Source organism: Papio anubis, unplaced genomic scaffold (genome assembly GCF_008728515.1).
Source record: "Papio anubis isolate 15944 unplaced genomic scaffold, Panubis1.0 scaffold1034, whole genome shotgun sequence".
NCBI lineage: Eukaryota > Metazoa > Chordata > Mammalia > Primates > Cercopithecidae > Papio > Papio anubis.
Genome location: NW_022159463.1, coordinates 1 through 15271, shown reverse-complemented (window position 1 = coordinate 15271; position 15271 = coordinate 1). Strand labels below are relative to the sequence as shown.

Genomic DNA, 15271 nt, shown 5'->3' with positions numbered 1-15271 from the left:
TTCTGATTGGCAATTGGTTGTTATCAATAGAAAGGAATGTCTACAGGATAAGAAGGTGGTGGAGTCCAAAATTTTCTCATGCAAATCAAGCCTCCAGGTGCCAGACTTCAGAGAGAATAGATTGTAAATGTTTGATCAGATTGAAGCTCTGTGTTGGTGGCAAATCCTGGTCAGCTTTTCCTGAATTCCAAGGAAGAGAGTATACGAGGCATGTTCAACACCTGCTTTCCATGATATTTGAGTCAGTCTTTCAGGTTAACTTTTGAGCACGCTGGCTGAGGGTGTCCATTAAAATGATTGGGAGGGAGTGGTTTTGATGTTTATTTTGGTTTGCAGCATGTGTGGCCATTGAGAAGAGACAGACATCACCTCCATCCCTGGATGAGACAACATTCCAGCCACCCCTGCAGCTGATCAGGACATGAGTCTTAAGTTCCAATTAAGAACCGACACCACCTGCCAGAAGAGGTTCATTGGTCTCAGGTAAATACTCAAGGGTTTGTCATCTCAAGCCAAGAAGATTACATAACCGGCATTAACGAGGGGATTGAGCTTAAGGAGCAAAGGGTATAATAGGCAAAAAAGAAAAAGACAAAGGGGAAACAGCTCTCTTCTAGAGGAGAGAGGGGCAACCTGTGCTGACCCGCCTGGAATGGAGTGCATCGGATTACAGGCAGCCTTGGAGGTGAGATGCTGGTCTGATTCATGAAGGGCCCACAGGTTGGTAGGACTAGGTGTGATATTTACACAGTGCGCAGGGAAGGCCGTTCACCCCACCCTCATCTTATATTATGCAAATGGACTTCCTTGGCCGCTTCATGCTGTCTGCTTACTGTAAAACGTGCCTGGCAAAGAGAAGGGAAGATGGAGTTGCCATTAGAACATGCCTTAGTCGCAGGTGTCCTGTTCCTATTGGCACAGCTGCCGCATTCACCCGCAAGTAAGCTTCCAGCCACGGTTCGTGTCTGGAAGCTTGATATTACAGGCTGCTCCTGTTAGAAAGAAATAATTTGGAGCCTGCTTTCTGGCCAAAAGCCTTCCTCAGACCCTCACTACCTGTCTAAATAATTCTTCTCTTAACTCCTATATCACTGCCAGCCTCGAGCCAGAATGAGGTGACAGAGAGGCTGGGACTGTGCAGAACACATTTTAGTAAAGATGGCTGAGTGACAGCAGTGATGTCCACCTAGGTGCAGCAGTGACGTCTCTCCTGGCCTCAGGGCCCAGTGTCCAGCACCAGGTGTCAGAGGTGTGAGCAGTGGCTGCCTGTGCTCAGCAGCAGGGGCAAAGTTGTTCCTAGGTGGGACCTGATCTTGGGTGGGCTGTATCCTGTTCCTGGATGTGTAGGTCTTAGCCTGCTTCTGTGGCCTTCCCCACAATAAAACTAGCCCCCAATACCAGATATACAACTTTATGTGTACATTACAGAAATGTGTTTCCATAGTTTGATCCAAGAAGTGAGTGGGAAATGAGTCTGTGGGCAAGTACGAGAACGGCATTCTACAGGTGTTCCTTTTGTGCAAGAGCCACATCCTGAATTGTCTACTCCTGGCCTCTACCCCATGGTGGAGAGAACAACAGGAATGTCACATCTCATAACTGATGATACACAGCCTCCCTTTTCTTTCTGTGAGGAAAATCCTTAAACAGGGTTTGAAAACCCACCCCATCCACCCACCCTGGCCACTCTCTGATTCTTCTGATCTCAGTGGTTCCTGATCTGGCTGAGCAACAGGATTGCTGGTGGGGGCTTTTAGAAAATACTCTGTACACTCCTCAGAACTCCCTGTCTCAGAGTATTACACACAAGACCAAGGAATCGCTTATATAACAAGCCCTAGAGGTGAGGCTGATGCTCAGACATGTGGGATCCTCATGCTCTTGATACTAAGTGTCATCTGGAGACCAGCAACATGAACTCCAGCCTGTCAAGTAAATCCAGACCTTCTGCTCCACTCCAGACTTCCTGGATCTCTGTAGCACCACGTCCGGTGATCCCTGTGCATACGGAGTTCCTTTGTCTAAGTGTCTCTAGACATGGGGTCAGAAACGTGCAGTCTGCTCGGGTGTGGTCTGATCACATCTCCTTGGCAATTGATAACCAGGGTTCAGTCCTTGCCCCTATTCTTTCCACAATCACTCCTTTGGTGCCCTCATCCATGCTTCTTGAGGTTTCCAAGCATCGCTATATGGTATGACCTCCTAAATCTATTTCTCCCACCCAGTCTATTTCTCCCTTTCCCTCTAAACCTGGAGTTGTCTTCGTCTGCACCCACCCCAGCTCCCCACCTGCATTCCTAGTAGACATTTCCTACTGAGTGCCTCCGATGCCCTCCTCAGCATGCTCCTGCCAGAGTCTCCCCATCTCCACTGGACAGCAGCCCATCCTTCTACTCATACTCATTTTACAACTATGGGTGTCCTTGATTCATCTTTTCACACCACAGATTCAATCCACTGGCAAATGCTGTGAGTTCATCTTCAAATGCATCCAGAATCCCCCACGCCCCAGTCTTCCCTTCTCATGCCCTAGTCAAGGTAACCGACATCTCCAGCCTGAATACTGTACTCGCTTCCTACTGTTTTCCCCTCTGTCTCCCTTTCACCTCTCAATTCTGTTCTCAGCACAGCAGTCAGAATCCTTTTAAAAGAAGTTATATCATGGCCCCTCTTCTGCTCAAAACTGTCCTCTGACTCTTCATCCCACTCAGAGCAAGGTCAGATCCAACCCCATTCCCCTCAAGCCCACCTGCTCTGGCCACACCTCTGACCTCTACTCAGTTCTCTCTGTCCAGCCCTCCTGGCCTCCTTGTTCTTCTGGGAACACAAGCACCTTCCTGCCATAGTGCATTTGGACTGGAGGATCCTCTGCCTGGAAGAACTTCCCCAGACATCCTCATGTCCTCAAATCCTTCCTCAAGTCACCTTTGCAGCAAGGCACACAGTGGCCACCCAGCACAATAGCCACCTTCCCTGTCCCCACTGCCCCACATCCTGGATCACCTGCCTCACATACTTACCACCTTCTAGCACTTTCCTTCCTTACTCTGGATTTATGGTGTATCTATCATCTGCCTCTTTCCACTGGAACATGTGCTACAAAGGCCAGAGATTTTTCTGATTTTATACAATGGTGTTCTGATCAGAACCATTCTTGTCCTATGTCTGGTCAACAACAAAGGTCAGTTGAATGATCACTGTAGAGCACCTCCCTATTCTAAGGCAGTATCTTTGTGTAGCATAGCCTCAGGCCAAATGCTGTTTTGTGGCAGCTTGGCACAAGGTCCCCTCCACTGAGATAGGCTGCCTATGTTTTTTCTCAACAGGGCTGCTTGTCTGTCCTCCCTCCCCATCCCTCTTTTCCACATAGCAGCCCCAGCACCCGCCCCAGCGTTGCAACTCACAGCCAGGTTCTCTTCCGGAAAGAGCGATTCGCTTGATGATGGGTCCCATTTCACATTTAAATATAAGTCTAGAATTAGACTCTGCTTTATAGATTCATGATTTGGGATTAGTTCAGCACCAAGATCACTAGAACCAGGGCGGGAGAGGGCGGAGTAAAGCAGAACAGAGCTCTACAGAAGCAGGGCAGGAGGTGAATGGCTCTGAACATGTGTCTCAGAATGCTCCTGCAGGAGACCCCGTGTGCGAGGGCCACCCTGGGCGATATCTGAGAGAACCTCTGTAGTCTAGCTCACTGGACAAGTTTCCACTGATGGGACAAGTATGATGGGGCAGTGAAGGTGGCCAATAGGGCTGACCACATAAGCACATGAAACTGAACAGCAACAAGGCACAGGCCCAGTCCACACTGAAGCTCCTCATCCTTCACCCCCACCTGCAATAGAGCGCAGCACAGTGGTATCCAGATTCTAGAAGGTTCTCAGAATGTTTATTGCTCTCTCCAAATTCTGGGAATTGACCTATTTAATTAATCCATCAACTCTGCAAATATTTGAGAAAACAAATTTATATTCAGATTCTTATTTTTCTGGTATTTTGTTTGTTGTTTGTTTGTTTGTTTGTTTGTTTTTGAGACGAGTTGGCTGGCCGCCCAGGCTACGGAGTGCAGTAAGCCCAGATCTCATTTCGCTGCAAGCTCATACCTCCGGCTTTTCGCCATTCACCTCAGCCCCTCCCGAGATTAGCTGGGACTACAGGCACCATACCTCGCCCGGCTAGTTTTTTGTATTTTTTTAGTAGAGACGAGGTTTCACTCTGTTAGCCAGGATGGTCTCGATCTTCTGACCTGTTGATCCAGCCGTCTCACCGCCTCCCAAGTGCTGGGATTACAGGCTTGAGCCACCGTGCCCGGCCTTTTTGTTTTTGAGGCGGAGTCACCGGCTTGCGCTGGGCTGGGAGTGCAGTGCCGCCATGCGTCCCTCTGACTCCGCCTCCTGGGTTAGCAGCCATTCTCCTGCCTCAGCCTCCCCGGTAGCTGGGACTACGGGGGCCCTGCAGCATGGCTAATTTTTGTATTTTTAGTAGGGGTGCGGTTTCACCGTGTTGTGGGATGGTCTGGATCTCTGACCTTGTGATCCGCCGCCTCAGCCTGCCAAAGTGCTGGGATTACAGGCGTGACCCACGAGCGGCAGATTCTTATTTTCTGTGGGAAGTAGAGAAGTTGCAGCTCAGTGCCTGCAAAAGTTGAGACTGAGATGGAGACATCCAGCCCCACCTCTCTGGAACAGGAAAGATGACTGGGGAGGAAACACTGGTCAGCGTGGGAACAGGGGTCACGGTGGACACGGGGGTGGGCTGTCCCTCCACCTCCTCACATTATGCTAACAGGGACGCAGACACATTCAGATGCCTTGCAGAAAGAGATGCCAGAGTCTCCTGAAGTCACAAAAGGAGAGGCGTGAAGAAATCTTGCATCTTAGTCCCACACAAGACAGTTGTCTCAGGCTACAGAAAACAACAGTCATGGACAAATTCAAGTCCGTCATGGTGATGACACTCTGAACAGCCCACCACACACTTGAAATGTCACAATCAAAGAATCTCCATTACACAGGCCTTTCCCCTCTGTCCCCCGCCCCCCACTCTAGATCCCAAGAATCTCACCTTTTCAAGCCGTGAGAGACACATCAGAGCCCTGGGCGCTGTCGCTGGCTGGGGTAGAACAAAAACAGGAGTTGGTCAGAGCCCGCAGGAGACATGGGACAGGAGGAAGTATGAGGTCGGTGAGCTCCTCCACACTCCCACCCCAACCACTTACACGCAGCCTGAAAGTAGCTCCCTCCTCTTCCACCTGTGGGAAGAAAATACCCTGTAGCGGACTGGGAGGATGCAGGGCCATGAGATCTTAGCGGAACCTCCTAGTCTTGGACCCAAGAGAAATTTCCAGAACTATGACTGCAGACCCAGGGCAGGATCAGGAAACAGGAGGAAAGCAGGTGTGTGTCCTGGACCAACTGCCCTCCTAAGGTCTGTCCTTAGCAGGGACCTTACCCTGCCTCCTGAATGCTGGAATCAGGACCCCAATACCATAATCATCAAGGTGATACATCCGTCCTTCATTATCACATGTGCTATACAAAGAGTAAGTGCTGGCACACAGGGTCCCAGGCTGGGTTAGCCCCTGTGTGGATGCTGCTTCCCAGGAATGAGGCAGGGAATACTTCTACCTGGTGCTTGAAACCCCCAGAGGGACAAGAAAACCCAGACCCCACTTCTCACCCCTTCCCTACCTGAGGTCCCCCTCCTCCACATCACAGCAGCGACCACAGCTCCAGTGACAACTGCCAGGACAGCCAGGCCAACAACGATGCCCACGATGGGGATGGTGGACTGGGAAGATGGCTCTGGGAAAGGAGGGGAAGGTGAGGGGCCCTGACCCTGTTGAAGGGCTCCAGAAGGTCTCCTGCTTTCCCTGAGTCATGACCCCTCATCCCCCTCCTTACCCCATCTCAGGGTGAGGGGTTCCGGCAGCCCCTCATGCTGCACATGGCACGTGTATCTCTGCTCTTCTCCAGAAGGCACCCCCACAGCTCCCCACTTCTGGAAGGTTCCATCTCCTCCTGGCCTGGTCTCCACAAGCTCGGTGTCCTGAGTTTGCTCCTCCCCATCCCGCTGCCAGGTCAGTGTGATCTCTGCAGGGTAGAAGCCCAGGGCCCAGCACCTCAGGGTGGCCTCATGGTCAGAGACAGGGTGGTGAGTCACGTGTGTCTTTGGGGGATCTGATGGGAAGAGTCACAAAATTCAGGCGGTTTCCATCTCTCATGGGACACTACAGCAGCACCCATGTGACCACCCTGAGAATGAACAGGACACCTGGGGTGAGGAAGGGAGCACAGAAGCCAGACACCAGCCCGGACACAGGCATCTGGGATAATCTCCTATTCCTTGGAGAGTTCTAGACTCTGAGGGAGGAACAGGGACTTCTGGTCCTGACCTGAGTGGCGGCCGAGGGACTCAGAAAAGCTGGAATCAGACCTTCAAACACATTGAGTGTGAGGCAGAGAACAAGGCCTGACAGAAAAATTCACGGTGCCCAAGGCTGCTGCAGGGTTCAAAGGAGACCCCTGATCAGTATTCTAGGGACTGTCTTCTCCTCCATGTCCTCAGAGACGTCATCCCTTAATTGTCCTAGAGAGCGGAGGGGGCCCTCAGAGGAAATCAGGGAAACTCATGCCATTCTCCATTCAAGGGAGGGCGACATTCTAGCGCTGATGCCATTTTCCTCCTCTCCTCATGGGAGGCCATCCCGGGCGATCTAGAGGTGATGGGGAAGGCTCCCCACTGCCCCTGGTACCCGCGCGCTGCAGCGTCTCCTTCCCGTTCTCCAGGTATCTGCGGAGCCACTCCAGGCACCGGCCCTCCAGGTAGGCTCTCTGCAGCTCCGCCGCACGGGCCGCCTCCCACTTGCGCTGGGTGTTCTGAGCCGCCATGTCCGCGGCGGTCCAGGAGCGCAGGTCCTCGTTCAGGGCGATGTAATCCTTGCCGTCGTAGGCGGACTGGTGATACCCGCGGAGGAGGCGCCCGTCGGGCCCCAGGTCGCAGCCGTACATCGTCTGGAGGGTGTGAGACCCTGGCCCCGCCCCCGCGGTCAGCCCCGCCCACCGAGCCCCGCCCCGCCCCGACCAACCCGCGGGGATTTTGGCCTAAACTGAAAATGAAACCGGGTAAAGGCGCCTGGGCCTCTCCCCGGTCGAGGGTCTGGGCGGGTCCCGCGGCCGCGGCGCGGATCTCGGACCCGGAGACTCGGGGCCACCCGGGCCGTCCGTAGGGGATGGGGAGGGGTCGTGACCTGCGCCCCGGGCCGGGGCCACTCACCCGCCTCGCTCTGGTTGTAGTAGCGGAGCAGGGTCCCCAGGTCCACTCGGTGAGTCTGTGCGTTGGCCTTGGCGATCCGTGTCTGCTCTTCCCAATACTCCGGCCCCTCCTGCTCCATCCACGGCGCCCGCGGCTCCTCTCTCGGACTCTCGGCGTCGCTGTCGAACCGCACGAACTGCGTGTCGTCCACGTAGCCCACGGCGATGAAGCGGGGCTCCCCGCGGCCGGGCCGGGACACGGCGGTGTGGAAATACCTCAAGGAGTGCGAGCCTGGGGGCGAGGAGAGGCTGAGACCCGCCCGACCCTCCTCCCCGCGCGGCTCCCCGGGTCCTGCGCCCCCGCCTGCGGTCCCCTCGCTCCTCCCCGCAGAGGCCGTTTCCCTCCCGACCCCGCACTCACCGGCCCAGGTCTCGGTCAGGGCCAGGGCCCCCGAGAGCAGCAGGAGGAGGGTTCGGGGCGCCATGACCCGCATCTCGGCGTCTGAGGAGACTCTGAGTCCGGGTGGGCGCGTGGGGACTTTAGAACTGAGACCGCGGCGACGCTGATTGGCTTCTCTAGACATCCGACACCCAATGAGAGTGGGAACTGGGGACGCGTCACGAGTATCCTGGAGGAAGGACCCGACACAGGTTGGGAGAAGAAGTGAAATTAGGGGAGTGGGGAATCTCCAACTCTGCGCCTCCCCAAGGCGGACAAGGCCCGAGACCCTGAGGGCCACGCCCGGGACCTGGGACTTCGTCCTAATCCCTCTTCTTCTACACCAAGTCTCTTTGTCACACTGTCTGCCTGAGTCCTGGAAAAGGATCTGTCTGTGGAAACTAGGGAGAGACCCCCCAGGTTGCGCCCAGCCCCTTCCCCTTCACTACTCGTCCTGGAATCCCCGACCCTGAACTGGACTCCCTGCCTCCCACTCCTACCTCTCCCCTTGGACCTTTGTACAGGGAAACTCACCACGGGGAACTTCATGCCGGAGTGAGCTCGCCCTGGGAATGGAGGTGTAGAGACAGGGGTTTTCTCTCTAAACCTGGTGAAGTTTTGTCTGAAGGCACCACACAGAGATTCTCATAGAGACCAGTTTCCTTTTTGTTTATTAATACAGTAGGTAGCACGATGTTGGTAATCCCTGAATGATTAGAATTCCAATTTGTAAAAGACCTGTGTCAAAACAGCATTACAAAGCTCCTAAGTTTTACTTTCCCAGACTATGGATCTGTGACTCTGGGTTGTTGCATTTAAAATTACCTTCATTCCTTAGCCCGAGTTTCCCTGTGTGAGTCCAGAACATCTCTTGAATACAAAGAAGCAGGGTTTGTTACTGTCTCTTGCAACCAGGAGCCTGTAGTCATCACCTCAAAGTTCCGAGTGCTGCATGCAGACCCAATGCTCTTCACCGACGCTCAAGCACTGCCTGTTTTCCTGAGCTCTGCACATCTAAGCAGCGGGCATATTTTATCTGGACACTTGGCGTTTTTGTAACTCTTTTTTTTTTTTAATCATAAGGAGCCAATTAGCTTTTAGGAAGTCCAACAAAATGTATTGAATACCGAATGCAAAGAACCCCCTGCTAGGCTCTTCCACTGCTTTAGAATTCTTTCCTCTCTCCTTTTCCTCACCTCCTGCTTCTCCAGCCCTTCTCTCTGCCCCTCTCATCCCTCACACCCTCCTCTCCCCTTAGTCCCCGCTACCCTGTCACTCCTGAATTGTGGCACTAACACTGTCCCTCACCTCCTGCCCATGTCTGTTCTCCCCACAGTGCTCAGCGGTCCTGCTAACGTGAGCAAGGTCGTGTCATTTCTTCACTTACAATGGTTGGATTTTGGTCTACAATTTTGCTAAATGTTTTCAATTTGTCTCATATCTTTTTGTTTCTGTTCCTCCTTTGCTACTTTCTTATGTGTCAAATAAACAGTTTTTAGTTTATGGTTTTAATTTTCCTAGTGGCTTTTAGCTATATTTCTTTACACTAGTTTTTTATTGTTGTAAGAATGGAAACCCAATTTCTTGACTTCTCACAGTGAAGTTCAGGTTCTATTAAACTACATCCGGCAAAATAAAGGATACTTGTAACAGTGTAGTTTCATTTAACCTACCATTATGCTATTACTGTTTTATATATTAAGTCAACCTATATTATAAACTCAATGATACAGTGCAGCCATATGTCTTCAGGAAATTAACAAAATGAGTGTGAATGTGACATGTGTGTGTGCATCATTCCTGTTGTTAATTGTTCCTTTCTGTGTATCTGGGTCACCATCTAGTACCATTTCCCTTCACCCTGAAGAACTTCCTTTCAAATTACATATAGTACAGGATCCCTAGGAAATGAATTTTATGGTTTTGATGATCTAAAAATGTCTTTATTTTTGCCTCTCCCCCCCCCCTTTTTTTTTTTTTTTTTTTTTTTTTTTTGCTTTTAGGGCATTTACGTGTAATAAAATTCATCAGTTTTAGCTGCGCTTTTTGGTGAATTTTGGTAATTATTTATAGTTGTGTAACTACCACACTGCCCAGTAGAGAAACACCGAATGCAGAGAACCCCCTGCTAGGCTCCTCCACTGCTTTGGAGTCCTTTCCCCTGCTCCTTGTCCTCACCTCCTGCTTCCCCAGCCCTTCCCTCTGCCCTCATCCCTCACACCCTCCGAGAATGAGATGGGCTGGGCACGAAGGGTTTTTGTTTGTTTGTTTGTTTTCTATGAATGAATGTAACTTTTTATTATGATAGAGTTGTTTTATTAAAGAAATAGATGAAAATGCTTAAATAAAATCAAATGGCTCTAAAAGTCTTACAATGAAAGCAACAGTCCTGCCATTTGTTCTCTCCAGAGACAAGCACTTTTCATTCTCTCAGCTTTTCCTTCTGGTAGCTGCCTTCATGGGTTTTTCCAAATTATTATTTTTTCAGTTTTTCAAGTGGGTGCATATATTAATACATGTAATTTTTAAAAGCCTCTTCTGTTTATAATGCATCCTAACATTTCCCTGCCTCGTCCCTCCTAATCTTTCAAAGCAATGACTTTTAACTCTTTTAGCAATGTCTTCTTTCTCCTCACATAACTACTTCGTCATTTCTTCATTATTTTATAAATTTTATGTGATTTCTTGAATGACAGATGAGGATTTAGCTCTTACACCATCACTATCTTCACTTTTCCTCCCATATTGTCCCAAAGTAGTTACCAGAGTTAGGGGCTAAGCAGTCACTGCATCATTATGACTATGTACATATTGCTCATTGTTGAGAAAAACAGCGTAATATGCTCTTACTTCCTATCCGGTACTTCCTTCTGCCCTAGAATTAATGATTGCCTAACCACCCTTCCCCCTTGTTTTTTTCACTTTTGCTTTATCTTCAATGAACTTCTTTCCAAATGCCCCAAATCTGGCAATAACGTATTATTATTTTTAAGAGAAGGGACCTCACTATGGTGGCCAGGCTGGTCTGGAAATGTTGGACTCAAGCCAACCTCTTGCTTTTAGCCTCCTGAGTAGCTGGGACTGCAGACATGAGCCATTCTACCCAGCTAACCTATTAATATTTTTACTGTTTTTTTTTTTTTTTTTTTTTTAAGCCAGCTCCATAGCTGGAATATTTCCTGTGTTGGATCCTATTTGCTGGATCCGTGTCATTCTCTGGTTTGTCTCCTCCTTCATTTTGCTGGAGTATTTTCTCCAATAGCTTCCCAAGAAGGTCCATGGAGGTAACCCTGAGTCTTGGGTTTTTCTCTGTCTAAAATGTATTATTTTAATTTCACCCTGATTATTTGGCTGAGCATAGATGTATCTGTTGAAAATCACTTTCTTTTCTAGAATTCTGAAGACATGCTTCCATTGTTTTCAGCTTCTCTTTCAAGACAGGGTCTCTTCTGTCACCCAGGCTGGAGTGCAGTGGCGCCATCACAACTCCCTGCAGCCGCGGACCGCTGGCTCAGTTCATCCACCTCAGCCCCTGAGCCGATGGGACTACAGGTGGGCTTCACAGGCCCAGCCACCCTTGTATTTTTTTGTAGGGATGGGACCCCACCATGTTGCTCAAGCTGGTCTCAAGGGATCTGCCTGTCTCTACTTCCCCCAAAATGCTGAGCCACTGTGTGTTATATGCTGAGCCACTGTGCCTGGTCGGCTTTTTTCTTTTATTCTCTCTTCTTTCCTTCATTTCTCAAAGGTATCTCTAAACTCAATAGGCCCAAACCAAAGTCAAACTCTATCAGAATATCCTGCTACTTCCAACCTTTTTTAAAATATATCTTTTAAATCACAATGTCTTACTAAAGGCAACCTTCTGGTTCAAACTACCACGATCCCTCACTTGAACTTAGAATTGGTTTTCCTGCTTCTGTATTTTTTTAAATCATAAAATATTTCAAATAAACCATGTGTGACTTTATACTTTTTACTACATAAAAAGAATAAAGATCTGCCAGGTGCGGTGGCTCACGCCTGTAATCCCAGCACTTTGGGGAGACCGAGGTGGGCGTATCACTTGAGGTCAGGAGTTCGAGACCAGCCTGACCAACATGGTGAAACTTGTCTCCACCAAAACCACAAAATTGGCTGGGTGTCGTGGTGCGCGCCTGTATTCCCAGCTACTTGGGAGCCTGAGGCAGGGGAACCGCTTGCACCCGGGAAGTCGGAGGTTGCAGTGAGCTGAGGTCGTGCATTGCACTCCGTCTGGGTAACAAGAGTGAAACTCTGCCAAAAAAAAAAAAATATGAAGAGGTTATATACTTAAACATGGAATTGCTTTAAGTGTTTGCCATTCACGGTTCCCATGCATGTCAGCAGCTTCTTACTGCAAACACCTGGGACTTGCTATAGGGCAGCTGGAGTACGTTCCACCCACACACAGGACAGGGAGCTGACAACCAAGGAGTGGAGGATCAATACTCCAGCTTTCTCCCCTCCGTTTCCCTGTATCTCAGCAGTATGGAGCTTGTTACCGATGAGAACCTGCTCACTGACTTTAAACTGCTTTTCTTACCTTCTCAGTTCCATTTCTCCATACCTCAATTGATGCTTTCTGGTAAGACCTAGAAAATACTGTCTTCACTGAAATTTCAGTCTTGGAACCTACTTTGGGTTCCCCAAAAGATCGAAATATATTAATTTTCTCATCACTGGACTTCCAGGTTGCTTTCAATTTTTCACTGTTACAAACAGGGCTGCAACATTTGCCTACAAACCTCTAGATATACACATAGGAAGATTTTAGTATTTTCCACCAGTGAAACTGCTCAGTTGGAGGGTATGTGCATCTTCATCTTTAGTAAATACTACCGACATTTGAAAAGCCCGACAATGTCAAGGACTGGCCAGAGTGCCATGTGTGATGGGTGTGGAATGGCAGCTCACTGTAGCAGGTGCGGGGACTCAGTTGTGGTCTTGGGAGGCACTTAGTTATAGCAAGAATGTTTCATAAATGGTATCTAATATATTCAAGACTAGTGTGGGATAAAAACATGTTGCTTAGAAATAATTATTCATAGATCTAAAGTCAACAAAAGTCTTTTTCTTCTCATGTAAAAATACATAATTTTTTTCCAGAGGGAGGGGAAACAACTTAAACCAGAAAACACCTTCATATTAATCATTCTTCTCATATACTTCAAATTTGAACTTAATGTCTTTCTCCTCCTGGACATCAGAGAGAACACCTGGGTATTCTGGCAGAAGTTTATATTTTTCCAAAAAAATTTCTGGAAAAACTGTGTCACTTTCAAAGTCCCGCATGATCCTTGTCACAAATAGTTTAAGATGGCCTGGGTTATTCATGGCTTCCTTATAAACGGAACTGCCACCAACTATCCAAATCATCTCTACTTTATTTGCTAATTCTGGTTGTTCAGTAAGTTTGAAGATATCATCCAGACATCTGGCAAGAGAATGAGCTCCTTGTGGAGGTTCCTTGAGTTCTCTGCTGAGAACTAAATTAATTCTATCCTTTAAAGGTCGATTCTTCTCAGGAATGGAGAACCAGATCTTCCTACACGTAACACCAGATTCTGTTTACCTTCTCCTGGAGTTTGTGTCATTCTCTGGAAATACCGAAATTCATTCCTGAGTGGCGACCAGGGCAGGTCCCCGTTCTTGCCAATGCCTGTGTTCTGGGACACAGCGACGATGCAGTTTAGCAAACAAACCATGACAGCAGCGGTGAGCACCTCCGAGCCCGCTCGCTACACCAGAACGCGCGGCCAAGATTGGCCGGAAGGTTTTTACTCTGAACCTGCAGGATGAGCAATGACATCTCTCTCTCCACCTCAAAGCTCGTCCTGAGCATTCACCTCCTGGGAGAAAGGGCAGCGCAGCAGCGCCACCTGGTGGTCCATGCACTTCCTTTTGCAGATCACTCACAGCCATGAGACCCTCCTCTCCTTTCCATGCACCTGGGATTTCTTCACTGAACACCAGCCTGAGTCAAGTTTCCTGTAAAGCAAGAGAAGCGCACAGGGCTTGCTCATGGAGTCCCTGCACAAAGTGGCCGTGGGGGCTGCGATGGACACTGCATGGGTACAGCAATTGAGTCGCCACTCACCAAGGCTGACCTGGCAGCTGCCACTGCTGAGGGCCCAGCCAACCAAAAGCAGCTGTTTTATTTTGGACGGAGAAATAAAACATGGAATGGTAATTAAGAATAAAATAACATTATGATAGATAAATATGCCACTAAAGATATAGTAGCAGTTTAAATAATTTTGAGACTATGAACAAGATTTTGTCCATGGGGAGAACTTATTACAAGTAGAGAAAGCTGGAGTATTGATCCTCCACTCCTTGGTTGTCAGCTCCCTGTCCTGTGTGTGGGTGGAACGTACTCCAGTTGCTCTATAGCAAAAGATGGTGGGGGGAGGAATGGTGTCATCTCCACCTTTGGCGAGATCCGTGTCACCGTGTTCAGGGGAAGGGCCATGAACTCCCCATGCAGAGAGGAGGCTGTGGCTGTGAAGGTGCCTGTGGGAGAGGTGAGGACCCGCTCCCTCTACACTGATGGCCAAGAGCCTGCAGACGGCGGGGAAGGCTTCCCCTCAGCTGTGTCCTATCAGGTTTTTCCAAGAGTCAAGGAGTAGACCTGCATATTGCCTCTGCTGATGTGAGCTGCACGCACACCTAGAAGTGAGGTCACCCTTGCTGGGGGTCCTGGGTCTGCTGGTTGTTCTGGGTGCTCAGAGGGAAGATGGGGAGGGGGCTTTGTGCAAAACAGTAACCACACTCTAAATTATTTTTTCCTTAACCTTTGTGTCCTAAAATAAAATGTAGGACTCCAGAAGGAAAAAGAAACGGTCTAAAATTTGTGTCCTTGAATAAAAAGTGAACACCCATTAACCACCAGGGATAGACGTTTGTGGAGCAAACCAGAAGCCCCATCATTTGCCCCAGCTCAGCAGTAAACTCTTTCCTCCCCCAAATGAAAATACATCCTGACTTTCACATCATCACTTCTTTGTTCTATTTTATATTTTTATCATCCAAAATTATAATTTAGTTTTACCTCTAGAAATATGCTTTTGTTCTTTTATTCTATAGATTCTTTCTTGAAATTTATATTGTGTGGTAGAGCTTCCCATAGTGTGCATTTTGCTGATTGCTCCCCAAGCCATTCTTTAATATGTGTTTTTATTATCTGTATTGCCTCTAAATTGGTAATTGGCTATGGAGGCTAGCTTATATTCAGGCTTGGTTTCTTTGTTGCTTCTACTTGTTTGATGGTGCTGTATTGTATTCTTCCATCAAGAGGAAGAACCTGACATTAGTTTTTTGTTTTATTGTGTTGTTAATTGCCATTGCTGTTCAATGGTTAAATTCGTTAACTCATGATGGTTTGCAAAAGAGTTATTATAGTCTCGGTCTCTCATTCCTTCCTTATTTATTATTCGAATAATTTCTAAGTAAGAGATTCACGCTCCTCTACTGTTTGTTTACTACTAGAAATTTGTTAACCAGAGACTAAGCCAAGCATCTACTCACCTATGACCCAGCAATAGCACTCTTAGTT

The 15271-nt window shown here is 48.7% G+C and overlaps 1 protein-coding gene and 1 pseudogene across 3 annotated transcripts; both read right to left on the bottom strand.

Moving 5' to 3' along the window:
* Window positions 1-4778: 4778 nt before the first annotated feature.
* On the bottom strand, window positions 4779-8259 carry LOC101021987 (HLA class I histocompatibility antigen, B-27 alpha chain). 3 transcript variants are annotated; one of them, XM_031661187.1, is made up of 9 exons: window positions 8230-8259; window positions 7678-7885; window positions 7279-7548; window positions 6758-7033; window positions 5907-6182; window positions 5694-5807; window positions 5222-5254; window positions 5068-5115; window positions 4779-4908 (listed from the first exon to the last, which is right to left on the bottom strand). In XM_031661187.1, the coding sequence occupies exons 1-8, from the start codon at window positions 8242-8244 to the stop codon at window positions 5072-5074; spliced, it is 1236 nt and encodes a 411-aa protein (XP_031517047.1). In that variant the 5' UTR covers window positions 8245-8259; the 3' UTR covers window positions 4779-4908; window positions 5068-5071. The 3 variants fall into 3 exon arrangements, with proteins under 3 accessions (XP_031517047.1, XP_031517045.1, XP_031517046.1); XM_031661185.1 differs by having other exon boundaries at window positions 7279-7885; XM_031661186.1 differs by having other exon boundaries at window positions 5068-5254.
* A 4521-nt stretch (window positions 8260-12780) lies between these two features.
* Window positions 12781-13421, bottom strand: LOC116272431 (annotated as a pseudogene).
* Window positions 13422-15271: the final 1850 nt, after the last annotated feature.

Bases quoted from the DNA above. Each gene is read 5' to 3' on its own strand.
- LOC101021987 (XM_031661185.1), bottom strand. The intron at 5,808-5,906 runs GTAAGGAGGGGG...CTCCTTTCCCAG, and splicing joins ACCCCTCACCCTGAGATGGG to AGCCATCTTCCCAGTCCACC. The intron at 5,255-5,693 runs GTAGGGAAGGGG...TTCTTCCCACAG, and splicing joins GTGGAGGAGGGGGACCTCAG to GTGGAAGAGGAGGGAGCTAC.